Here is an 18,529-nt window from a genome sequence, read left to right as displayed (position 1 = left end):
AATTTAAAACAATTTAAATCAATTTTAAACAATTTTAAACAATTTTAAACAATTTTAAACAATTTTAAACAATTTTAAACAATTTTAAACAATTTTAATTTTTTTAAACAATTTTAACAATTAATATTTTTTTTAGGGTTAGGGTTAGGGTTAGGGTTAGGGTTAGGGTTAGGGTTAAGGTTAGGGTAAGGGTTAGGGTTAGGGTTAGGGCTAGGGTTAAGATTAGGGTTAGGGTTAGGGTTAGGGTTAAGATTAGGGTTAGGGTTAGGGTTAGGGTTAGGGTTAGGGTTAAGATTAGGGTTAGGGTTAGGGTAAGGATTAGGGTTAAGTTTAGGGTTAGGGTAAGGTTTAGGGTTAGGGTTAGGGTTAGGGTTGGGTTAGGGTTAATATTTTAAAATATTAAAAAAAATAAACATTTAAAAAAAAAACAATAATAAAAAAAAAATAATAATAATAATAATAATATTAATAAATAAATAAATAAATAAATAAATAAATAAATAAATAAATAAATAAATAAAATAAAATTATAAAATTTAAAAAATTAAAACATTTTTTTTAAAATTAAAAAAATAATAAAAATTTAAAAAAATTAAAAAAATTAAAAAAATTAAAAAATTTTAAAAAAAATAAAAAAATTAATTTTTTTTTAAAAAAAATTAAAAAAATTAAATTTTTTTTAAAAAAAATAAAAAAATTAAAAAAAATAAAAAAGATTTTTTTAATTTTTAAAAAAAATTAAAAAAAATACAAAAAATTAAAACAAATTAAAACAAATTAAAAAAAATTAAAAAAAATTAAAAAAATTTTAAAAAAATTTAAAAAAAAATTAAAAATATTTAAAAATACTTAAAAAATTAAGAAAAAAAAAAAAAAAAATTAAAAAATTAAAACTTTTTTTTTTTAATTGTATAAAAATTAAAAACATTTTTTTTTCAAGGTTAAAAATGATTTTCAAGGTAAAAAAAAAATTTCAAGGTAAAATTTTTTTTTCAAGGTGAAATTTTTTTTCAAGGTAAAAAATTATTTTCAAGGTAAAAAAAAATGTTCAAGGTAAAAAAATGTTTTCAAGGTTAAAAATGATTTTCAAGGTAAACAAATGATTTTCAAGGTAAAAAAAATGTTCAAGGTAAATACATTTTTTCAAGGTAAAAATTTTTTTTCAAGGTAAAAAAGGTTTTCAAGGTAAAAAAAATTTTTCAAGGTAAATTTTTTTTTTCAAGGTTAAAAATGATTTTCAAGGTAAAAAATGATTTTCAAGGTAAAAAAAAATTTTTCAAGGTAAAATTTTTTTTCAAGGTTAAAAATGATTTTCAAGGTAAACAAATGATTTTCAAGGTAAAAAAAATTTTTCAAGGTAAACATTTTTTTTCAAGGTAAAATTGATTTTCAAGGTAAAAAATGATTTTCAAGGTAAAAAAAATGTTCAAGGTAAAAAAAATTTTTCAAGGTAATATTTTTTTTCCAAGGTAAAAAAAGATTTTCCAGGTAAAAAAAAATTTTCAAGGTAAAAGTTTTTTTTCAAGGTTAAAAATGATTTTCAAGGTAAACAAATGATTTTCAAGGTAAAAAAAAAATTTCAAGGTAACATTTTTTTTTCAAGGTAAAAAAAAATTTTCAAGGTAAAATTTTTTTTTCAAGGTAAAAAAAGATTTTCAAGGTAAAAAAGAATTTTCAAGGTAAAATTTTTTTTTCAAGGTTAAAAATGATTTTCAAGGTAAACAAATGATTTTCAAGGTAAAAAAAAAATTTCAAGGTAACATTTTTTTTTCAAGGTAAAATTTTTTTTTCAAGGTAAAAATTTTTTTTCAAGGTAAAAAAAATTTTTCAAGGTAATTTTTTTTTTCAAGGTTAAAAATGATTTTCAAGGTAAAAACAATGATTTTCAAGGTAAAAAAAAATTTTCAAGGTACATTTTGTTTTTCAAGGTTAAAAATGATTTTCAAGGTAAAAAAATGTTTTCAAGGTAAAAAATGATTTCTGGAATTCAGACAATAAAGCAATATGTGTAGACGTTACACTCCTGGAATTTAGAAGTACTGTAAGATTAGGTAGACATAACTCTACAACAATTTCAATGTAACATCAGAAAAAACACAGACGACATATTACGAATATTGTAGAGGAACCAGAGTTAACACTGTGGACAAAGGTATAATTTAAATGACTTAAGTAGTATTATGACGCATATTCACACTTTTTACTGAAGAAAGTCGCACATTTCCGAGAAAAAAAATATTTTCACCACAATGAAGACAATCAAAAATACAAAAAGTCATGAGCTTGTATCGCTAACAGAGCGTAGAGATGCTACTCAGCTAACATGGCTTGCAGGTGACAGAGACAAAGAGTCCTTCTGCTTCACGTGTGCCAGCCCACTTGAAATAAACGACCCTTCTTAACGCCGTCTGAGCATTAGCGGGTGAAAATGCATTAGAGCTGATTAGACGGAGCGAGCCGCACTCGCTAACGAGAACACTTTGTCACTCATTAACACTTCAACCGTGCTGCCTCCGTAGAGGCGCCGCGCCGGACAACCATTTGCATTTTTCAGCTCAAAAAGGAAACATTTGTTTTGATGAAGTGGCTTGAAGAAAGATGGGAGGAACAGAACGGTCGCCATTCATCTTCCACATGTCCAGCAGGGAGATGACAATCTATGATATGTTTAGTCCATTGGAACATCTCTCAAAAGTGAGCACAGCTCTCATATTTCGACAAGCATTTTTCTACCCTGTCAAATATTGGAGAAAGCAAATTTACTTTAGAGTAGTCAGTGTACAGCAATATAGATTTACTATACAATAATAATAATAATAGATTTTATTTGTAAAAAGCACTTTACATTGAGTAAACAACCTCAAAGTGCTACAGTGTATTAAAAAAAACAACATAAAAATAAATAAAAACAAATACTAGAACAGCCTAATAGCTAGAACTAGTATGCATATATCTAAAAAAGGCTTTTTTTAAAAGAAGGGTTTTTAAGCCTTTTTTAAAAGCATCCACAGTCTGTGGTGCCCTCAGGTGGTCAGGGAGAGCGTTCCACAGACTGGGAGCGGCCTCACACGTGGGAGCTGTAGGCTTAATAATAATAATAATAATAGATTTTATTTGTAAAAAGCACTTTACATTGAGTAAACAACCTCAAAGTGCTACAGTGTATTAAAAAAATAAATAAATAAAAAGATAATAAAAATAAATAAAAATAAAAACTAGAACAGCCTAATAGCTAGAACTAGTATGCATGTATCTAAAAAAGGCTTTTTTTTAAGAAGGGGTTTTAAGCCTTTTTTAACAGCATCCACAGTCTGTGGTGCCCTCAGGTGGTCAGGGAGAGCGTTCCACAGACTGGGAGCGGCCTCACACGTGGGAGCTGTAGGCTTAATAAAAATAATAATAGATTTTATTTGTAATAAGCATTTTACATTGAGTAAACAACCTCAAAGTGCTACAGTGTATTAAAAAAAATAAAAATAAAAAGATAATAAAAATAAATACAAATAAAAACTAGAACAGCCTAATAGCTAGAACTAGTATGCATGTATCTAAAAAAGGCTTTTTTTTAAAAGAAGGGTTTTTAAGCCTTTTTTAAAAGCATCCACAGTCTGTGGTGCGCTCAGGTGGTCAGGGAGAGCGTTCCACAGACTGGGAGCGGCCTCACACGTGGGAGCTGTAGGCTTAATAAAAATAATAATAGATTTTATTTGTAATAAGCATTTTACATTGAGTAAACAACCTCAAAGTGCTACAGTGTATTAAAAAAAAAACATAAAAATAAATAAAAACAAATACTAGAACAGCCTAATAGCTAGAACTAATATGCATATATCTAAAAAAGTTTTTTTTTTAAAGAAGGGTTTTTAAGCCTTTTTTAAAAGCATCCACAGTCTGTGGTGCCCTCAGGTGGTCAGGGAGAGCGTTCCACAGACTGGGAGCGGCCTCACACGTGGGAGCTGTAGGCTTAATAATAACAATAATAATAATAGATTTTATTTGTAAATAGCACTTTACATTGAGTAAACAACCTCAAAGTGCTACAGTGTATTAAAAAAAATAAAAAATAAAAAGATAATAACAATAAATAAAAATAAAAACTAGAACAGCCTAATAGCTAGAACTAGTATGCATATATCTAAAAATGCTTTTTTTTTTAAAGAAGGGTTTTTAAGCCTTTTTTTAAAAGCATCCACAGTCTGCGGTGCCCTCAGGTGGTCAGGGAGAGCGTTCCACGGCCCGGTCTCCCATTGTTCGTAGCTTTGTCCTCGGAGGTTGGAGGTTTTGGTCCTAAATGATCTCAGTAAGATATTACAGCTAGTAGCTGAGATTTGATGACCTATATTGAGTAAAACATGCTTGAAATATCAAGTGTTGCAAAGCTGTGTCATCAACACTCACAAGTATAAAACTACTTTTTTAAAGTAATCATTTCTTACTTCAAGCATGACAAATAAATCATGAGGTATGCATATCATTATGTCAAGATAATGGCACTAGCATTTACTTAATTTAAGAATATTTTTCAACATATTGAGCAAAAAGCTCTCTTTTTTTCTACCAAGAAAAGTGCACTTGTTATTAGTGAGAATATACTTATTTTAAGCTATTTTTGGGTTCATTGAGGTTAGCTAATTTTACTTGTTTTGGAAAGTCTTGACAAGCCAAATTGTCTTGTTCTATTGGCAGAGAATTTTGCTTAGTTCAAATAAAATACCCCTCATTTTTGTATTTTTTTTCTTGTTTTTGAACACTGACTTTTCGCAGTGTAAAATGTGAGAGCTGAGTCACATTTGTTGCAAGAAGATTGAAGTAATCTCATTAGTTTTGTTTTCCCCAACCTTTGAAATAATGCTTCTCTTTTCTCTGACATTATCAGCCGAGAAGTCAACATGCTGTGTTTTGGTTCAAGGTGTGGAACTAAAAGCGGGCCTTGCCATTGCGCGTGATAAGAGTGTTTGTATATTCCTTCCCTTCATGGGAATATCCAGATTACGTTTTTTTCCTCCCGCGTCAGACTTTCATTGTAGCACTAAAAGCTCTTATCGTCAACACGCTAATCTTCCACGAGCACACCGGTGAAGAAATATGTTCTGAAAAAGGAGAAATGTTGCTCTCGCTCTGATCACTAATCCTGTATGTTTAAAAAAGGTTTCTCACGGCGGCGTCGTTTGCTCGCTCACCTCCTCGCCCGGCGATGGCGGTGGTGCCGCCTTTTTCTCGCGATGCAACTGTCCCTGCCAGCAGGGGGCACACCGGAACCTGCAGTCACCTCCTTCCTGGCGTTGGCGTCGGCCGGCGGCGGAGGCGCCTGCGGACTGCAACGAAAGATAAAAGAAATGACATTAGAATTGGTGTTTGTCAAAACAAGCCGTTAAAGAGGGGCATGGGGAAAAATGGGAAATGCAGAGAAACATTTGTACCATGCATACGATACAATATAATGCATCACATATTTCCAGTTGTTTCATTACAGCATGTCCGAAAAGGAGTAGGAAGAAGCAGAGTTTACTTAATCCTACCCCTTTTCATACCGTATCACATTTCCTTGTTCTCTGTAACAGAGCAGTGAATAAATAAATAATAAATAAATCATATACCATAGTAAGTAAACAAATATTAAATACATAAATAATCCCCCAAAATAAAAGGTTCAAGATCCATCCATCCGTCTTCTTCCACTTATCCGAGGTCGGGTCACGGGGGCAGCAGCCTAAGCAGAGAAGCCCAGACTTCCCTCTCCCCAGCCACTTCATCCAGCTCCTCCCAAGGGATCCCGAGGCGTTCCCAGGCCAGCCGGGAGACATAGTCTTCCCAACGTTTCCTGGGTCTTCCCCGTGGCCTCCTACCGGTCGGACGCGCCCGAAACACCTCCCTAGGGTGGCATCCTGACCAGATGCCTGAACCACCTCATCTGGCTCCTCTCGATGTGGAGGAGCAGCGGCTTTACTTTGACGGCTGAGCTTCTCACCCTATCTCTAAGGGAGAGCCCTGCCACCCGGCGGAGGAAAGACATTTGGGCTGCTTGTACCCGTGATCTTGTCCTTTCGGTCATAACCCAAAGCTCATGACCATAGGTGAGGATGAGAACGTAGATCGACCGGTAAATTGAGAGCTTTGCCTTCCGGCTCAGCTCCTTCTTCACCACAACGGATCGATACAGCGTCCGCATTACTGAAGACGCCGCATCAATCCGCTTGTCGATCTCACGATCCGCTCTTCCCTCTCTCGTGAACAAGACTCTGAGGTACTTGAACTCCTCCACTTGGGGCAGAGTCTCCTCCCCAACCCGGAAATGGCACTCCACCCTTTTCCGGGCGAGAACCATGGACTCGGACTTGGAGGTGCTGATTATCATCCCAGTCGCTTCACACTCGGCTGCGAACCGATCCAGTGAGAGCTGAAGATCCTGGCCAGATGAAGCCATCAGGACCACATCATCCGCAAAAAGCAGAGACCTAATCCTGCAGCCACCAAACCGGATCCCCTCAATGCCCTGACTGCATCTAGAAATTCTGTCCATAAAAGTTCAGAACAGAATGGGTGACAAAGGGCAGCCTGGGCGGAGTCCAACCCTCACTGGAAACGTGTCCGACTTACTGCCGGCAATGCGGACCAAGCTCTGACACTGATCATACAGAGAGCGGACCGCCACAATCAGACAGTCCGATACCCCATACTCTCTGAGCACTCCCCACAGGACTTCCCGGGAGACACGGTCGAATGCCTTCTCCAAGTCCACAAAGCACATGTAGACTGGTTGGGCAAACTCCCATGCACCCTCAAGGACCCTGTCGAGAGTATAGAGCTGGTCCACAGTTCCACGACCAGGACGAAAACCACACTGTTCCTCCTGAATCCGAGGTTCGACCATCCGGCGTAGCCTCCTCTCCAGTACTGCCATGATCCGTGGTCCGGATCATGTTTTGTGTTAGTTTTGGACTCCTTAAGTTCCTGTTTGTTACCATGGCTACTTATGATTTTCACCTGCCTCTGGTGTTCGGGACGCTCACCTGTTGCTAATCAAGAGACATTATTTAAGCCTGCCTTTGCTAGTCAGTCGGTCTGGCTTCTTTGTTTGCGTCACGCTACTGTTACGTGAGTGTTCCTATCTTTAGTCTTTGCTAAGAGTTAGCCCTAGCATCCAGTGCGATCGGCACTTTTTCCTTCGTCTTGTTTTTCGGTGCTTCGTTGATTTTCGAAGATTAAATCATTTTCCTATCTGCAAGTCCTGTCCGGAGTCGTCCGTTTGCATCCCGGGAGAACCAACCGCGCAGTAAGCTGCGACCTACACGTGACAAGTACACCTGAATAGACCTTACCGGGAAGGCTGAGGAGTGTGATCCCACGATAGTTGGAACACACCCTCCAGTTCCCCTTCTTAAAGAGAGGAACCACCACCCCGGTCTGCCAATCCAAATGCGATGCTTCAGAGTCTTGTCAACCAAGAAAGCCACCACAGCATCCAGAGCCTTAAGAAACTCCGGGCGGATCTCATCCATCCCCGGGGCCTTGCCACCTAATATACCCGAGGAGAAAGGGTATATTAGCGCAAAAAAGAAGTGGTAATTTTACACGTTGACTGGATTGTCGGCGTTGTCCACGCTCGTTGAGGCTTGGCCTGCACAATGGCGGATTTCGCACGCTCGCTTAGCCTCATTCCCTCTGCTCTGCCGGAGATGTTTCATTCCAGTCCGATTCTCCTCGCCAGAAAATCTCCAGGAAAATTGGAGGGAGACCACTTACAACTTCACATGGGAGTGGATTGAAATATCCTTATTTTTACACTCCACTACACTGCAAAAACTGGAATCTAAGTAAGATGAAATATCTCAAATAAGGGGGATTTTTGCTTGTTTTCTGTCTGATAAGATGTTAGAGTGTTTTACTTGTTTTAAGGGTTTTGGTCCTAAATGATCTCAGTAAGATATTACAGCTTGTTGCTGAGATTTGATGACCTATATTGAGTATGTTTAAAAGCTCATACCAGCATTCTTCCCTGCTTGGCACTCAGCATCAAGGCTTGGAATTGGGGGTTAAATCACCAAAAATGATTCCCGGGCGCGGCGCCGCTGCTGCCCACTGCTCCCCTCACCTCCCAGGGGGTGATCAAGGGGATGGGTCAAATGCAGAGGACAAATTTCATTACACCTAGTGTGTGTGTGACAATCATTGCTACTTTAACTTAACTTTAACTTTACACATACAAACTGTAGCACACAAAAAAAGCACATTTAATAAAAAAACATTATTATGGTCTTACCTTTACTTATAAATGCGCCGCTGTTGTGCTGGATTAATGAACCCCCTGACGGGTGTGTTATATCAACTAAAGCCCTCACTTCAACTTTCCACGTGCAAGATTGAATCTATTTAAAAAAGTGTAACCGAGGGTTTATAAACGTCGCCTATACTGTATGAAACTACAAAATAACAAACACGGAGGCTCCAGTTTACACGAGGACCACTTTATTTACCTTCTTTCAAAAACTTCCGCTCCACTCCAACGTGTCAAAATTCCGCTCTTAGCGCCTTCAAAATAAGAGCTCAAGGCATTTACTGTATAACAGCGCATAACAGGAACTTAACATCACAAAGAGGAAAGCCCATAAAAATAGGTTACAAAAGTTATTTAATAAGAAGCCAAAAAGTGCAAAAACAATAATGTTCGTGTTGGGGGAGTTGTGAATTAGGTACACCTGCAGTCTGCAGGTGTACTTAATGTTGTGGCCCTGCAGACATTCACAACTACTCCAACACGAACATTATTGTTTTTGCACTTTTTGGCTTCTTATGAAATAACTTTTTTAAATAGATTCAATCTTGCACGTGGAAAGTTTAAGTGTGGGCTTTAATTGATATAACAATTCTACGGCGGGGGTGCAGGAGGCGGGATTACTGGAGCCTCAGCCAGTGCGTCTTTTGCAGCCGTTTTATGATCGCTCAGCACAAGAAATACGTTACACACATACAGTTGTTGACAAAATACACTGTACATTATATACCTCAGCTAACTAAACTATGGAAATGTATTATATAATTCATATAGCAATACGGTCTCACTGCACAGCAGGCCAGCAGTTAGCCGAGTCCGGAATCCATGTTGAGGCACTGAGTGACGTGCCTCAACTGGCTGCTGTTCACCGCACCGTCTCTTCTCAGTATTTGAACAGCAAATGTGAAAATTCAGCGATTTTGAATAAAAATAATCTAAAACTGGTGAAGTTAAATGGAAAATAACTTTATAGTATAATCACTGGATACATATAACAATTTATATTACATTTTTTTTCTTTCCATGTTGGCCGGTGAGGCCCCGCCTCACCTGCCTCTAGTGACTGCACGTCATGTACTCATATAGTAGTACAGTTGGCACAGTACAGTAAACTGACAGATAATATTTAAACATTTAACATGTGACATTTCTAACAAGATTGAACAAAAATAGTTAATGCACATTAAAATAAATTCTTGCGCACTAATTGACTGAAAGAGCACGCACTTGGCGCGATGATGTCATGTTATCCATAGAAAAATGCATTTTTAGACCATATGATTTGCCTGAGCGGCTAGGAGACCCCGAGAGTAACAAGATGTTGCCTTGTTGCCTTTCCATTAAGAACAATAAATTAGTTTTTAGTATAAGTTTGCTGGTTTCAAGAAAGCGCATATCATTATGTCAAGATAATGACACTAGCAATTACTTCATTTAAGAATATTTTTCAACATATTGAGCAAAAAGGTCTCATATTTTTGTTTTCTACCAAGAAAAGTGCACTTGTTATTACTGAGAAAATACTTATTTTAAGGTATTTTTGGGTTCATTGCAGCATACTTGCCAACCTTGAGACCTCCGATTTCGGGAGGTGGGGGCGTGGTCAGGGGTGGGGCGGGGCGTCGTTGGGGGCGTGGTTAAGAGGGGAGGAGTATATTGACAGCTAGAATTCACCAAGTCAAGTATTGCATACATATATATATATATATATATATATATATATATATATATATATATCCTGAAAATATGCAAACAAAACTGTGTAGATAATTGATTCTTCAAACTTGCATAAATAAATATTAAGGAATATAACATAACTTGGCTTCTGAGAGTTTCAAAATGTAATGAATAAAATGCTAAAGTTGTTGATAAACAAGCAATTATTTTAATAATTAAATATGGTCATTTTAAATGAATTATTATAATTTGAAATCAATTATTTCAAATATGTTTATTTTACTGTATAATTATATGGCTGGATGTAATAAGGAGTCAGGAAAAAATACAAATAAAAATACAATTAATTTTGATGTTTTTAGCAAAATATAGTAAAAATTTATTTAGTTTAAAAAAAAATAATTAATAAATATATTTATTTTTAGGTAAGATAAACATAATAATACAATTTATCTCTAGTCTGGATGATTTAGTTCTTGTCACCATGTTGTCCTCCCGTCTGAAAAAAGGCTGTCCTCACTCAGGTCCGCAAGGAGCTGGAGGGGGCGTGGCTTCCAGCTCCGGCTGAAAATCGGGAGATTTTCGGGAGAATATTTGTCCCGGGAGGTTTTCGGGAGAGGTGCTGAATTTCGGGAGTCTCCCGGAAAATTCGGGAGGGTTGGCAAGTATGCATTGAGGTTAGCTCATTTTACTTGTTTTGAAAAGTCTTGACAAGCCAAATTTTCTTGTTCTATTGGCAGATAATTTTGCTTAGTTAAAAAAAAATACCCCTCATTTTTGTATTTTTTTTTCTTTATTTTGAACACTGACTTTTTGCAGTGTATGCCTTGAAAAAAAAAAGAAGAAAGTTCTCTCTCTTGTGCTGTGCAAATGAGGCCACGGGGCAGCGCGGCATCTTCTCATTATTACTTTCCAATCTTTACCAACAAGCCCAGCAGCTGATGGAGTACACGGACGAAAGGCGGGAAATTAAAAGAAGCAAAGTGATAAGTTTATTGTTGGCCCCGTTTTTAAATTGAGGCAATTTATCTTTTGCACTCTAATAAAAGTGTCACCGACTTAATTAATTCGGCTTAACGTGTGCCTGCACCTGCCGGGGAAACGAAGCCGAGGGCAGGGGAATGTGACCAGGGGGGATATCAGGTGCTACTAAACATACGCACCGCCATATATTGACACTATCAACAAGGTCACTGGGGTCATCATGTTGGGGACACATACGGGAAAATAACAACTATGCTAAAACCAATTTCGCGCATGTAGGTCAATATATGCTAACCCTATCCCAACAAAACATCAACATTCTATCTTTGTGTTATAGGCGACAAATAATATCTCATTAATAATTCAATAACAATTCATCAATTATTCATTCATTGGATTTTAGGACCATGCAGCTGGCCTATTAAAAAATGAAATGCTGTAAATGTTGTGATAGCAAAAGAAACAGCCACTCTCTCAGTTGAGCATTTCTGTTCATTTTTTGTATTGCAAAAGTTGCTAGTTTACGACATATTGGAGTAAAAATATAGAAAAAACAAATCTGTCTGGAGCCGCAAAAAATTAAAAGTCTTATATAAGTGTTATAATGAAGGCAACACATGATGTAAGTGGCTAATTAGCTATATTAGCCTACTATCAAAATTACTTTAAAATTCTTATATAAGTGTTGTAATGAAGGCAACACATGATGTAAGTGTCTATATTAGCTATATTAGCCTACTATGAAAATTACTTTAAAAGTCTTAAATAAGTGTTATAATGAAGGCAACACATGATGTAAGTGTCTATATTAGCCTACTATGAAAATGACTTTAAAAGTCTTATATAAGTGTTATAATGAAGGCAACACATGATGTAAGTGGCTAATTAGCTATATTAGCCTATTATGAAAATGACTTTAAAAGTCTTATATAAGTGTTATAATGAAGGCAACACATGATGTAAGTGTCTATATTAGCCTACTATGAAAATGACTTTAAAAGTCTTATATAAGTGTTATAATGAAGGCAACACATGATGCAAGTGTCTATATTAGCTATATTAGCCTACTATCAAAATTATTTTAAAAGTCTTAAATAGGTGTTATAATGAAGGCAACTTATGATGTAAGTGTCTATATCAGCTATATTAGCCTACTATCAAAGTGACTTTAAAAGTCTTATATAAGTGTTATAATGAAGGCAACACATGATGTAAGTGTCTATATTAGCTCTATTAGCCTACTATCAAAATGACTTTAAAAGTATTATATGAGTGTTATAATGAAGGCAACACATGATGTAAGTGTCTATATTAGCCTACTATCAAAATGACTTTAAAAGTATTATATAAGTGTTATAATGAAGGCAACACATGATTTAAGTGTCTATATTAGCTATATTAGACTACTATCAAAATGACTTTAAAAGTCTTATATAGGTCTTAAAATGAAGGCAACACATGATGTAAGTGTCTATATTACCTATATTAGCCTACTATCAAAATTACTTTAAAAGTCTTATATAAGTCTTAAAATGAAGGCAACACATGATGTAAGTGTCTATATTAGCCGACAATCAAAATGACTTTAAAAGTCTTATATAAGTGTTATAATGAAGGCAACACATGATGTAAGTGTCTATATTAGCTATATTAGCCTACTATCAAAATTACTTTAAAAGTCTTAAATAAGTGTTATAATGAAGGCAACACATGATGTAAGTGTCTATATTAGCCTACTATCAAAATTACTTTAAAAGTATTATATAAGTGTTATAATGAAGGCAACACATGATTTAAGTGTCTATATTAGCTATATTAGACTACTATCAAAATGACTTTAAAAGTCTTATATAAGTCTTAAAATGAAGGCAGCACATGATGTAAGTGTCTATATTAGCCTACTATCAAAATTACTTTAAAAGTCTTAAATAAGTGTTATAATGAAGGCAACACATGATGTAAGTGTCTATATTAGCCTACTATGAAAATGACTTTAAAAGTCTTATATAAGTGTTATAATGAAGGCAACACATGATGCAAGTGTCTATATTAGCTATATTAGCCTACTATCAAAATTACTTTAAAAGTCTTAAATAAGTGTTATAATGAAGGCAACACATGATGTAAGTGTCTATATTAGCCTACTATGAAAATGACTTTAAAAGTCTTATATAAGTGTTATAATGAAGGCAACACATGATGTAAGTGTCTATATTAGGTATATTAGCCTACTATCAAAATTACTTTAAAAGTCTTAAATAGGTGTTATAATGAAGGCAACACATGATTTAAGTGTCTATATTAGCTATATTAGCCTACTATCAAAATTACTTTAAAAGTCTTAAATAAGTGTTATAATGAAGGCAACACATGATGTAAGTGTCTATATTAGCCTACTATCAAAATTACTTTAAAAGTCTTAAATAAGTGTTATAATGAAGGCAACACATGACTTAAGTGTCTATATTAGCCTACTATCAAAATGACTTTAAAAGTATTATATAAGTGTTATAATGAAGGCAACACATGATTTAAGTGTCTATATTAGCTATATTAGACTACTATCAAAATGACTTTAAAAGTCTTATGTTAGTCTTATAATGAAGGCAACACATGATGTAAGTGTCTATATTAGCCTACTATGAAAATGACTTTAAAAGTCTTATATAAGTGTTATAATGAAGGCAACACATAAATAAATAAATAAATGGGTTGTACTTGTATAGCGCTTTTCTACCTTCAAGGTACTCAAAGCGCTTTGACACTACTTCCACATTTACCCATTCACACACTGATGGAGGGAGCTGCCATGCAAGGCGCTAACCAGCACCCATCAGGAGCAAGGGTGAAGTGTCTTGCTCAGGACACAACGGACATGACGAGGTTGGTACTAGGTGGGGATTGAGCCAGCGACCCGCGGGTCGCGCACGGCCATTCTTCCACTGCGCCACGCCGTCCCTATGATGTAAGTGTCTATATTAACTATATTAGCCTACTATCAAAATTACTTTAAAAGTCTTAAATAAGTGTTATAATGAAGGCAACACATGATGTAAGTGTCTATATTAGCCTACTATCAAAATGACTTTAAAAGTCTTAAATAAGTGTTATAATGAAGGAAACACATGATTTAAGTGTCTATATTAGCTATATTAGCCTACTATCAAAATTACTTTAAAAGTCTTAAATAAGTGTTATAATGAAGGCAACACATGATGTAAGTGTCTATATTAGCCTACTATCAAAATTACTTTAAAAGTCTTAAATAAGTGTTATAATGAAGGCAACACATGACGTAAGTGTCTATATTAGCCTACTATCAAAATGACTTTAAAAGTATTATATAAGTGTTATAATGAAGGCAACACATGATTTAAGTGTCTATATTAGCTATATTAGACTACTATCAAAATGACTTTAAAAGTCTTATGTTAGTCTTATAATGAAGGCAACACATGATGTAAGTGTCTATATTAGCCTACTATGAAAATGACTTTAAAAGTCTTATATAAGTGTTATAATGAAGGCAACACATGATGTAAGTGTCTATATTAGCCTACTATCAAAATTACTTTAAAAGTCTTAAATAAGTGTTATAATGAAGGCAACACATGATGTAAGTGTCTATATTAGCCTACTATCAAAATTACTTTAAAAGTCTTAAATAAGTGTTATAATGAAGGCAACACATGACGTAAGTGTCTATATTAGCCTACTATCAAAATGACTTTAAAAGTATTATATAAGTGTTATAATGAAGGCAACACATGATTTAAGTGTCTATATTAGCTATATTAGACTACTATCAAAATGACTTTAAAAGTCTTGTATAAGTCTTAAAATGAAGGCAACACATGATGTAAGTGTCTATATTAGCCTACTATCAAAATTACTTTAAAAGTCTTAAATAAGTGTTATAATGAAGGCAACACATGATGTAAGTGTCTATATTAGCCTACTATGAAAATGACTTTAAAAGTCTTATATAAGTGTTATAATGAAGGCAACACATGATGCAAGTGTCTATATTAGCTATATTAGCCTACTATCAAAATTACTTTAAAAGTCTTAAATAGGTGTTATAATGAAGGCAACACATGATGTAAGTGTCTATATTAGCCTACTATGAAAATGACTTTAAAAGTCGTATATAAGTGTTATAATGAAGGCAACACATGATGTAAGTGTCTATATTAGCTATATTAGCCTACTATCAAAATTACTTTAAAAGTCTTAAATAAGTGTTATAATGAAGGCAACACATGATGTAAGTGTCTATATTAGCCTACTATGAAAATGACTTTAAAAGTCTTATATAAGTGTTATAATGAAGGCAACACATGATGTAAGTGGCTAATTAGCTATATTAGCCTATTATGAAAATGACTTTAAAAGTCTTATATAAGTGTTATAATGAAGGCAACACATGATGTAAGTGTCTATATTAGCCTACTATGAAAATGACTTTAAAAGTCTTATATAAGTGTTATAATGAAGGCAACACATGATGTAAGTGTCTATATTAGCTATATTAGCCTACTATGAAAATGACTTTAAAAGTCTTGAATAAGTGTTATAATGAAGGACACACATGATGTAAGTGTCTATATTAGCCTACTATCAAAATGACTTTAAAAGTCTTAAACAAGTGTTATAATGAAGGCAACACATGATGTAAGTGTCTATATTAGCCTACTATCAAAATTACTTTAAAAGTCTTAAATAAGTGCTATAATGAAGGCAACACATGATGTAAGTGTCTATATTAGCCTACTATCAAAATGACTTTAAAAGTCTTAAATAAGTGTTATAATGAAGGAAACACATGATTTAAGTGTCTATATTAGCTATATTAGCCTACTATCAAAATTACTTTAAAAGTCTTGAATAAGTTTTATAATGAAGGCAACACATGATGTAAGTGTCTATATTAGCCTACTATCAAAATTACTTTAAAAGTATTATATAAGTGTTATAATGAAGGCAACACATGATTTAAGTGTCTATATTAGCTATATTAGACTACTATCAAAATGACTTTAAAAGTATTATATAAGTGTTATAATGAAGGCAACACATGATTTAAGTGTCTATATTAGCTATATTAGACTACTATCAAAATGACTTTAAAAGTCTTATGTTAGTCTTATAATGAAGGCAACACATGATGTAAGTGTCTATATTAGCCTACTATGAAAATGACTTTAAAAGTCTTATATAAGTGTTATAATGAAGGCAACACATGATGTAAGTGTCTATATTAGCCTACTATCAAAATTACTTTAAAAGTCTTAAATAAGTGTTATAATGAAGGCAACACATGACGTAAGTGTCTATATTAGCCTACTATCAAAATGACTTTAAAAGTATTATATAAGTGTTATAATGAAGGCAACACATGATTTAAGTGTCTATATTAGCTATATTAGACTACTATCAAAATGACTTTAAAAGTCTTATATAAGTCTTAAAATGAAGGCAACACATGATGTAAGTGTCTATATTAGCCTACTATCAAAATTACTTTAAAAGTCTTAAATAAGTGTTATAATGAAGGCAACACATGATGTAAGTGTCTATATTAGCCTACTATGAAAATGACTTTAAAAGTCTTATATAAGTGTTATAATGAAGGCAACACATGATGCAAGTGTCTATATTAGCTATATTAGCCTACTATCAAAATTACTTTAAAAGTCTTAAATAGGTGTTATAATGAAGGCAACACATGATGTAAGTGTCTATATTAGCCTACTATGAAAATGACTTTAAAAGTCGTATATAAGTGTTATAATGAAGGCAACACATGATGTAAGTGTCTATATTAGCTATATTAGCCTACTATCAAAATTACTTTAAAAGTCTTAAATAAGTGTTATAATGAAGGCAACACATGATGTAAGTGTCTATATTAGCCTACTATGAAAATGACTTTAAAAGTCTTATATAAGTGTTATAATGAAGGCAACACATGATGTAAGTGGCTAATTAGCTATATTAGCCTATTATGAAAATGACTTTAAAAGTCTTATATAAGTGTTATAATGAAGGCAACACATGATGTAAGTGTCTATATTAGCCTACTATGAAAATGACTTTAAAAGTCTTATATAAGTGTTATAATGAAGGCAACACATGATGTAAGTGTCTATATTAGCTATATTAGCCTACTATGAAAATGACTTTAAAAGTCTTGAATAAGTGTTATAATGAAGGACACACATGATGTAAGTGTCTATATTAGCCTACTATCAAAATGACTTTAAAAGTCTTAAATAAGTGTTATAATGAAGGAAACACATGATTTAAGTGTCTATATTAGCTATATTAGCCTACTATCAAAATTACTTTAAAAGTCTTAAATAAGTGTTATAATGAAGGCAACACATGATGTAAGTGTCTATATTAGCCTACTATGAAAATGACTTTAAAAGTCTTATATAAGTGCAATAATGAAGGCAACACATGATGTAAGTGTGTATATTAGCTATAATAGCCTACTACCAAAATTACTTTAAAAGTCTTAAATAAGTGTTATAATGAAGGCAACACATGATGTAAGTGTCTATATTAGCCTACTACGAAAATGACTTTAAAAGTCTTATATAAGTGTAATAATGAAGGCAACACATGATGTAAGCGTGTATATTAGCTATAATAGCCTACTACCAAAATTACTTTAAAAGTCTTAAATAAGTGTTATAATGAAGGCAACTTATGATGTAAGTGTCTATATCAGCTATATTAGCCTACTATCAAAACGACTTTAAAAGTCTTATATAAGTGTTATAATGAAGGCAACACATGATGTAAGTGTCATGTCTGTGTAATCATGTTTTGTCTTAGTCATGTTTTGTTTAGTTATTGGACTCTTTAGTTTCTGGCTTTTCACTCCCTTGTCTTGTTTCCATGATTACCCATTAGTTTCACCTGTTCCACGTTTGGACTCATTGTGCACTCTTGTTTGTCACCATAGCAACCCATTAGTTTTCACCTGTCACGTCACACACCTGTTTCACGTTTTGAGTCACGCACCTGTTTTCGTTAATCATGTCTGTAGTATTTAAGTTCATTGTTTTCAGTTTGTCTTTCTGGTGACATCTCACATTTATGCTCTGTCCATTCCTGACACTTGTTTTCATGTCCATCCTTCATGCTACTATTTTTGTCCAAGCAAAGTAAGTTTTTGTTTATTAATGCTATAGTCTTTTGGTTTCATAGTTTGTTCTCCGCCACTGTACTTGCACACCTTTCGTTTGTACTTTTTTTTTGGTATAGTATTTTGGTTTCATAGTTTGTTCTCCGCCACTGTGCGCGCTTTTCGTTTGTACTTTTTTTTTTGATATGTTAAATAAATCATGTACTCACATTCCCGTCTCGCCCGAGCCAACTTTCCGTTGCATTCCGGAAAAGCAAACACCCAGGACCAAATCATGACAGTAAGTGTCGATATTAGCCTACAATCAAAATGACTTTAAAAGACTTATATAAGTGTTATAATGAAGGCAACACATGATAAGTGCCTATACTAGCTATATTAGCCTACTATCAAAATTGAACCCTATAGGTTAGAATTGGGATGGCACTTCAAGTTCA

General features: G+C 33.9%; 1 protein-coding gene across 2 annotated transcripts in view; it reads right to left on the bottom strand.

The window, feature by feature from the left end:
- Window positions 1-18,529, bottom strand: part of srrm4 (serine/arginine repetitive matrix 4) — a 166,783-nt gene that overhangs the window by 51,858 nt on the left and 96,396 nt on the right. For both annotated transcript variants that reach the window (XM_061932599.1, XM_061932608.1), the window contains exon 2: window positions 5,181-5,315. In XM_061932599.1, the coding sequence (XP_061788583.1) occupies window positions 5,181-5,315 (135 nt within the window). The remainder of the gene's footprint in view (window positions 1-5,180; window positions 5,316-18,529) is intronic.

This window comes from Nerophis lumbriciformis, linkage group LG03 (genome assembly GCF_033978685.3).
Source record: "Nerophis lumbriciformis linkage group LG03, RoL_Nlum_v2.1, whole genome shotgun sequence".
In the NCBI taxonomy this organism is placed as follows: Eukaryota; Metazoa; Chordata; class Actinopteri; order Syngnathiformes; family Syngnathidae; genus Nerophis; species Nerophis lumbriciformis.
This window is presented reverse-complemented; position numbering and strand designations above follow the sequence as displayed.